The sequence below is a fragment of the Benincasa hispida genome, chromosome 9 (genome assembly GCF_009727055.1).
Source record: "Benincasa hispida cultivar B227 chromosome 9, ASM972705v1, whole genome shotgun sequence".
NCBI lineage: Eukaryota > Viridiplantae > Streptophyta > Magnoliopsida > Cucurbitales > Cucurbitaceae > Benincasa > Benincasa hispida.
In genome coordinates, this window is record NC_052357.1 from 63619550 (window position 1) to 63628750 (window position 9201).

Below are 9201 nucleotides of genomic sequence, written 5' to 3' on the forward strand. Positions count from 1 at the left end.
GTTTAAAAATTTAGAAACGAAAACATAATAAGATTCAAAGTTCAACTATGAAAATAAGATTTATATGCATAAAAATGAGACATATTTGTTGATATTTTATTTCTGGATATCAAATTTCCTTCTCCCTGATTTTTATTGGCCTTTATTATTTTTTATTATTTTTTCATATTTTTTTTTATAATAAGTGTTATTTCGATTTGGACCTCATGAAAGAAGATATTTTTCATGATTATTTAATAATGCTCAAGTTTGAAATTAATATCAAACTTTCTATAATGCTTTGTATTTGTCTATTATTTTAAGATTTTTTTTTAAAAAAAATTAATTCGATCTTTGAACTTAAAATTAAAAATTAAAAAAAAAAAAAAAAGGGAAAAGAAAAAATCCATCGAAATCCTTATGTCTTGAAAATGTCTAATTTAATTTTTTACGATGTATATTTTAAAAAAAAAAAAAGAAAAAGAAAAATTGATATCTACTATTATTTTTCTTGTCATCCAGAAACCACACTGCATAATAACAATGGTCAAAATAATTTATTTATGAAAGTTCAAGAAACCAAAACTGAAATAGTTTTTTAAGTTTTTACAAACTGTGCTTTCTGTAAAATCAGTTGAAGCGTATTAGTGTTTGATAAACTTTTTTGCCAATTGTGCTTTCTATAAAATCAGTTGAAGCGGTTACACGTGTTTGATAAATAAATACTAAATTATTGTTAATTATTTAAAATAGATATATAAAATAAATTTTAATTTTAAATGATAAAAATAAAAGTAAAAAATTATTAAAAATTGCATCTCCTTTAAGAAAATCTAAAAGCTAGTAAATAGCTTATTTAAAAAAGTGTGATTTTCCATTAAATTGTAATTTATTTTACCGAATACAAAAAACGGTTAACTTCTATTTCTTTCAAAATCAATCCCAAATGCAGCCAGTTCATGGATAAAAAGAAAAATGGAATACAGTTAGTTATAGGTCTAAAATAAGATATCAACCCTTCTATTTTTTTTTTTTTTTTGGTTAAATAAATTTTCAAGATTATAGCGATTGATGGTAATAATTACATACCCAAACAAGATAATAAATGGTTTTAAATTATTTTTACTTCCATTTTTCTGTGTTCTTTAAGAGTACTAATACTATCCAATCTACAATTACAAAGTCAAAATAACTAGGATTAGCAACTAATTTAATTTGATTATATATATCTGGTAAGAAACCAAGCTTCTATTGAAGAAATCTACCAACTCACTACAACTTGGATTCAACACAATCAAATCAATATCAAAACTACAAAAAGGTCTATGAAGCTCACAAAGAAGTATTAAACCCGTCCCGTTCATAAAACTATGGAAGATAAAGAAAGTTATAATACCATGATACATAGAGATAAAACTATCTTTCAACATAGAGTGTTTCGTGGTGAGGAGAGACTCTAATGAGGTCTAGTCTTTAGTGAGGTTTCATGTTTCTCTTTCAATTTCGATTTCGAAGACTTCTTACCGAGTTGGAAACTCTTTCTTTAGTAGGGCTTTTTGTAGGTTTGGTTTTTTGTATGCGCTTGTATTCTTTTATTTTCCCCAATGATAACAATTGTTTCAATCAAAAAATACTTCTAACAACTCATAGCTTCAAATCCCACTCCATAAATGCGATATGGTATTTAAAACAATATGATGAGAACAATGGTTCAAAAAAAGCAATTATATAATCAAAAGCAAAGCATGCTTGAATGAACAATATTAAAGCTGATAATTATCCATACAACCAAACTTAGAATATTATAAACCCTTTTAAAAAGTAGGTAAATTGTGATTTTTTCCCCAATCAAATTAGTTGATGTGTGTGATGCTCGAGTGGCAAAGAACTTAAAATGGTGATCTTACGAGGAGGTGGAGTGGATTCCACTAGCCAGCCGTTCCTGAAGAAATGTCATCGGCTGCAATCTGAAACCAATTGCTATGATGGAGAAAATTATTCAATGAAACGGTCACAACGTAGCTATTTTTTAATAATAGTTGAATGTAGATAAAAATTTACTCGACTCATAATAACTCCAAGATACAAATTCTATATATTTTGTATTTCATCTAACGTTATAAAATTGTCAACGACATTGTGATAGCCTCCTCGAATAATTTCACCCGCATTCACAAAGCTCCCCGTGACATTGTTAATGGACAATGATGCAATTCAACTGAGTTTGGTTGCAAAAGCACTTCCCAACAATTGTGCGTTTCATCATCATTCTGTTGGAAAACCTTGCTTTTCAGCAACATTCACATACGTCGTGTCCTTGAATTCAACACTCCCATCCTTGTTTTTCTCCCTGCTATGTAATTTTGGTCGCATGTTCTGACTTCAAAGTTGAAATTCAGCAAATGGTTTCTGATCCCTGGGGGAAAAAGCTTTTGCACATATGAGAGAATATTCAGATTGAGCAAAATGAAATGGGAAAATCAAAGTAGGGGATTTGATTTGGATTACAGTGATATTCTTGAACAGCTAAAGTCAATCGCCAACCTTCAAAGAGGCCTAATAATAATAATGTTACTCTGGATAAAGAAAGATTAAATCAAATGGACTTACGTTCTGTTCTACATTCAAATGAATAAAACAATTCTGAATCCAACTGAATTCTTGCGAGCTCTCCATTCGATATACGAGCGCCCCCGTTCACCTTAAAAACACTCGATCCGCACAAAGTGTGTTCGCCCCCTTGCCAAGTAACTGTACATGCCAGTGAAACTGATCCATTTGTTGGAGTTTCTCCACTGATTTCTATGTATAAATTATGTGGCGCAAGTCATTTTGTGTTGAGCTAACGAGAAGTTATTTACCAGCAACAGCAAAATTTAAGTAGATGGGTTCAAACAGTCAAAGGCTGGCTTTCTTTTTGATATCATCCATCAACCTATTTGCACTAAATACAGCATTTTCGGATGGACTTCTGCGTTTGACAAGCTCTCTAGGGTCTTTACAGACCTTCAACATTTCGGACATTGCCTCGGCTTTACGCATAATAGATTTTCTTCTAGCACGGATAGAATCAGGAGTTTGATTATACGTATCGGGTAACTTCTCTGAATGAGGAACCGAAGACATCATTTCTTGCAGCTTAGATGCCATTTTTGTCCATCCACGTTTCATGAATTCATCATGCAATCTAAAGAAAGTAAGATATTGAGGAACAATTCCTCGATGAATCATGTGTTCAAATTCTGTAAAAGCTTCTTCAAATTTATGCATCTTGCAAAGCAAATGAATTAACATGGTGCTTGTAGCTAAGTCCATGTCAAACCCTCTAGCCTTCATTTCATTGCAAACTTGAACTGCAAGGTTTAATCTCTCCTCTTCACATAACATCTTCAGCAACAGGTGATATGTAAGTTTATCTGGCGCATATCCTGATTCAATCATTTTATTGTAAAGGTTCATACCCTCCTCAATTTTACCATGCTTCGAGAAGAATCTGAAGAAGTAGTTATAGGTAGTTGGGGTTGGAGTGAATCCTCTACTTATCATCGACTTAAGGATCTTGCTAGCCCCAGAAAGATCTCCTGTCTTGCAATACCCCTTGACAAGAGAATTATACGTCGAGATAGTAGGGCCTTGTTCCAAAACCATGAACCGCTCCATCATTCCCAGTGCCTCCTTAAACCTCCCAGCTTCCCCAAGTGCATCAACTATTGGGTTATATATGATTGCATTTGGCTCAATACCTTCTCCCCTCATCTCATCCACCAATTCAATGGCTCTTTCGACACGATGCATTCGACAGTAGCCTTCTATAAGGGTGCCATAGGTAACAACAGTTGGAGATATTTTGTTCTTCTTCATCTCAAACCAGAGCCTCTCAGCATGTTTGAGCTTTCTTGATCGAAACCATCCATTTAAAAGTATATTATATGCTCGAATTGACAGTCCAAAACTTGAATCCATTTCCCTTTTCCTATTGAAATACTCGGAAGCTACCCTGACATGACCTTCTTTGCAGAGTGAATCCAGTAAAATCTCAAACAAGCCCTCTGAGTTGGTCCCTGAAATTGTTTCTAGGTTGCAAGCAAATTCAAAAGTTCGAATTGCAGGTTGAAGCATGCCTGAAGAAATTATTATCCATAAGAACAAAAACGAAAATATAAACCAAACCATTATCTCAAACAAGAACACGAGCTAAAAAATTTCTCTGTTCATTTTCAAGTTTCAATCGAGCGCACTCAACAGTACAGAATGACAATATAAGATGAATATAACCCTTAAATTGGAATGGTGAAGGAAGGTGATTTCCAAATATGAATTTTCATATACAGGGACGGTTAAAATAAATGGAAAATCAATCAAATCCATACAGAAGTACCGACATTGTAGCCTAATTAAAAATATACCTGCACGAGCATACCGCCTGATCAATATCACGAAGACGTCTACCGAAACCAAAGAGGGCTTTTCATCTCCACGGAGACGAGAAATAATCAAAGACCAAGTAGAATCAAACTCCCTCGATTTCGCAAGAACGTTGATCAGACGGTTGAATAATACTGCAGAGGGACAAAATCCGGGTTTCTTCGCAGCCCAGAGAAACAGCGAGTGCAAGAACTTGGGAGACGAATCGAAATGATCGAACACAGCTTCCAACAAACTCGAACTCGGCACGATTCCAGTCCGGTCCAGAGCATCCTCGAGCTCTGCACCGGGCCGGACACCGTGATCGGAAAGGATGCCAGAAATGGTAGACAAGTCATTCGGCGCATAACTTGCTTCGAGTTTCGGGTCAATGGCAGGATTAGGGTTTGAAATCACGGCAGAATCCGATTGCAACGGATTGCCGAACTCGTCAGGCAGTGAAGGCCACTTTATGAGGGGCTTTCCTGGCGTGGACAGCCATGAATGGGCAGACAAAGAGGAGAGTTGCAGAGCTGAAACTCGAAACTTAGAACGATGATTGTGCTCGACGGCGTGGAAGATTCCGTATACCAAAAGGCGAGGTTTCTGAATGAGCATTAGGGATTAGGGTTTAGGGTTTATACAGAGAAACCGACGACCATAATCCGGCGACAATTCTCCGACAAACTATTCCGGTAGTGCCACACGAAATTCCGGTCTGTCTCTCTTAAATATGTCTTCCGAAAATTTTATGCCTTGGCTTCCTCGCGCGCTTATGTTGAGCTAATCCAATTATCAAAGCTATAACACTCACCTTAATTGCTTAGGAGCCTTTCTAATAGTTCCCTTTTCTACCTCGGGCTCCCTTTTTACCCCTAGAATCCAGATCCAACTTACAGCTTAGATTACTCATAGTTCTAAACCTTATTTTGAGATACTTCCTTCTACAAAACTATTCTAAAATGTCTCAAAGAAGCTTACCATAAAAACCTTAGCTCATAACTCTTCATGGTTAGCCGGAATCATCCAAACATCAAGACTGGCCCAGCTTACCCGATAGCTCGACCCTTCTCGCTCTCTCCTCACCACTTTCTCGCTTACAATCTCGCTCTCTCCACTCTCGCTTACAATCTCGCTCTCTCCACTCTCGCTTACACTCTCGCTCTCGTCCAACTATCTCGCTCAAACTGAGAAAGTTGATATTAGAGTAGCGCAGTGGAAGCGTGTAATAGACGAGGGTATAGGAGGTTACAACAGTGGTTGTTATGAAACTTAAACCAGAGTTAGTTAGTTTGAGTAAATTTCGAGGACGAAATTTCTTAAGGGGGAAGTAATTGTGAAACCCGGATCTCCATTTTCCTACTTAAGTAAGTGATTAAGGGGTAATTAGGAGAAAGTTAAATCCTATGTTATGTAAATAATCTAATATTTACAATTTGTCATAATAACTGTAATAATTGTCACCAACAATTAGTAAGAGTGAATGTAAACTATAATGGTTAGGTATTATAGTTACGATAACCATATTTGATTCTGGAGTACGAGTAGAGAGGACCCTAAAAGGATAAAAAGAAGAGAAAACCTTGAAGACTTAAATCCTGAATAGTGAAGAAAGGATTGAAGAACTGAGGAAAATATAGAAAATTATTTGGGAAAATTCGTGTGGAAGTTGCACGGAGATTAACTATATTCACGGTAGCTAACGAGATTTGGAAAGAATGAGAGCGGAGAGAGCGATACCAGCGAGAGTGGAGGCAGCGAGAGAATGGGAGAGAGCGAAGTTGGAGAGAGGGTGGAGAGAAAGGAGAGAGCGAAGCTGGCGAGATTGGAGAGAGCGAGATCCTTAGCGAGAACCTGGAGAGAGCAACACTGCCGAGATCCAAGCTAGCGAGAAGGCTGGAGAGAGCGAGATCCTTAGCGAGAAACATGAAGGAAGCGACACTACCGAGAGCCAAATGAGCGAGAAGGCTGAGAAAGCGAGATCCTTAGCGAGAGTTTGATCGAGAAAGTTGGAGAGAGCGAGACCAGCGAGGTGGGAGAGAGCGAGAGCGAGAGCGGCGAGATTGGAGAGAGCAAGAAACCTGGAATGAGCGACACTGCCGAGATCCAAGCTAGCGAGAAGGCTGAAGAGAGCGACACTACCGAGAGCCAAATGAGCGAGAAGGCTCGAGAAAGCGATATCCTTATCGAGAGTGGAGAAAACGAGAGTTTGAGCGAGAAAGTTGGAGAGAGCGAGAGTGAAGAGAGCGAGACCAGCGAGAAAGTGGAGAGAGCGAGAGCGGGGATCATCTAAGCACTCAAATACACTAATTTTGGCAAAATATAAAGCATGCTCTTGCTGTAAACAAGTAAGTTTCAAGACATACCTCTTGTAGAACTTCTTCAAATCTCATTCTCCAGCTGCTATCTTCTCCAAATCTTGTTGCAGACCACCTCAAGATATGGTAAATACGTAGAATTGATTGCACAATTTATCTACCCGTATCGCAATCAGGTTAATTTTCTTGAAGGGATTTCTAGCTTTCACTTGTTAGAATTGTTAGTGTGAATATGTGCAGTCTTGATGCGAAGTGATTGCCATTTGAATGCAATTCTTGATTTAAATGCATTTTTGTTTTATCAGGGTGGTTTTGATATGATATGCAGTGGGAGGGATAAGATTGAAACTCCAGATCAGGTGAAACTCTTCCTTCCCAGAATTTTCATTTTTTTTTTAATTTAGTCAAACATTATGACTTAATGGCTTTGACTGTGTCCTATAGGCTCGGTTATCTCATATACAACCAGTTGTCATGGCTGCTTTAGTTGCCCTCGGATGCCCATATATCCCCTGCTCGTCTGGGTATTGGACAATAGTTGTTTTATAGTGAAGGAGGACCTGCAATGATTCCTTCCCAATTAGGCTCAGTTATCTCATAAACAAGTTAATTTCATATTTTCTCTTTCATTCTTGTTGCACTGAATCAGTAGTCAATTCTATTGATGTTCTTATTTATTCATGCTCCGTGACTCAATCCTTGTATCTTGGCTTCAGGGTGCGATGTGCATATAATTAGCCATCGTTGGGTTGCTCTTGCTCTTATTTTTATTCTTTTTTGTAGGGATTCTTCTGCTACAAATATGCTTCACGTAAGTACATATATAGTTATAATTTTATGTTGGGTTTGATGTCCTAAAACTCGTGGTTTGTAAATAGTAGAACTTATTCTGAAAATTCAATAAGTTGTTATTGAATATATTGTTTTTTCAAATTCTAATAAACCTAAAAGTCCCTTAACTATTACATGAGTACTTGAACTTTTTTCATGGTTCTTAACCCCTGGGTCCCTTTTTGTGCATTTCCCTGATTTTTGTTGGCCTTTATTATTTTTTATTTTTTTTTCATTTTTTTTTTATAATAAGTGTTATTTCGATTTGGACCTCATGAAAGAAGATATTTTTCATGATTATTTAATAATGCTCAAGTTTGAAATTAACTATCAAACTTTCTATAATGCTTTGTATTTGTCTATTATTTTAAGATTTTTTTTTAAAAAAAATTAATTCGATCTTTGAACTTAAAATTAAAAATTAAAAAAAAAAAAAAAAGGGAAAAGAAAAAATCCATCGAAATCCTTATGTCTTGAAAATGTCTAATTTAATTTTTTACGATGTATTATTTTAAAAAAAAAAAAGAAAAAGAAAAATTGATATCTACTATTATTTCTTGTCATCCAGAAACCACACTGCATAATAACAATGGTCAAAAATATTTATTTATGAAGTTCAAGAAACCAAAACTGAAATATGTTTTTTAAGTTTTACAAACTGTGCTTTCTGTAAAATAGATTGAAGCGTATTAGTGTTTGATAAACTTTTTTGCCAATTGTGCTTTCTATAAATCAGTTGAAACAAATAATATACTTAAACCAGAGTTAGTTAGTTTGAGTAAATTTCGAGGACGAAATTTCTTAAGGGGGAAGTAATTGTGAAACCCGGATCTCCATTTTCCTACTTAAGTAAGTGATTAAGGGGTTAATTAGGAGAGTTAGTCAATTTACGTTGATAAAGGGAGGATTAAACATTTGGCCATGCAGCCAAGTAGGTGGTGTCAACACTATAGGAGGTTTGGACGCCTATAAATAGAGCCTTTGGGATTTCATTTTCAAATCACAAATCATAAAATTCGTAAAAAGAGGGGAAAAGTAGAGTGCATTGGACAGTGAGGGTGTAGGAGAATGCATCAACTTGAGACGAGGAGATCTCCCAATCTACTCGAGCGTTTGATGTAATTCCAAAGCCATTTGAAAGATAAGAGAGTCTAATTTTCATGGTGAGGCTGCCGGGAGAAGAAGCTCTAAGGAATTGGGCTGGATAATGAGAAAAAGCTCTAAGGAATTGGGCTGGTATCGGGTAAGCTGGGCCAGTCTTGTTTTTTGGATATTCCGGCTAAACCATGAAGAGTTATAAGCTAATATTTTACGGTAAGCTTCTTGAGACATTTTAGAATAGTTTTGTAGAAGAAAGTATCTCAAATAAGGTTTAGAACTATGAGTAATCTAAGCTGTAAGTTGGATCTGGATTCTAGGGGTAAAAAGGGAGCCCGAGGTAGAAAAGGGAACTATTAGAAAGGCTCCTAAGTAATTAAGGTGAGTGTTATAGTTTTGATAGTTAACATATGTTGTGAGTGTATAGTTTTGATAGTTAACATATGTCGTGAGTGTATATAGCTTGTGATAATTAACACATAGTGTGAGTGTTATAGCGTTATAGTTTCGATATATCGTGAGTGTTAAGCGTTGATAATTAACACAGGGTTGTTTGGAGGAAAATTTGTAC

The 9201-nt window shown here is 36.0% G+C and overlaps 1 protein-coding gene across 2 annotated transcripts; it reads right to left on the reverse strand.

Moving 5' to 3' along the window:
- Positions 1-1981: 1981 nt before the first annotated feature.
- On the reverse strand, positions 1982-5172 carry LOC120087253 (pentatricopeptide repeat-containing protein At5g11310, mitochondrial-like). 2 transcript variants are annotated; one of them, XM_039044188.1, is made up of 3 exons: positions 4386-5172; positions 2590-4100; positions 1982-2395 (listed from the first exon to the last, which is right to left on the reverse strand). In XM_039044188.1, the coding sequence occupies exons 1-2, from the start codon at positions 4999-5001 to the stop codon at positions 2878-2880; spliced, it is 1839 nt and encodes a 612-aa protein (XP_038900116.1). In that variant the 5' UTR covers positions 5002-5172; the 3' UTR covers positions 1982-2395; positions 2590-2877. The 2 variants fall into 2 exon arrangements, with proteins under 2 accessions (XP_038900116.1, XP_038900117.1); XM_039044189.1 differs by having other exon boundaries at positions 1982-2408.
- Between the last annotated feature and the right edge of the window lie 4029 nt (positions 5173-9201).

Coding starts and splice junctions, on each gene's coding strand:
- LOC120087253 (XM_039044188.1), bottom strand. CDS start 5,001: ATGCTCATTCAGAAACCTCGCCTTTTGGTATACGGAATCTTCCACGCC. Junction 4,101..4,385: donor CAGGCGGTATGCTCGTGCAG/GTATATTTTTAA, acceptor TAATTTCTTCAG/GCATGCTTCAACCTGCAATT.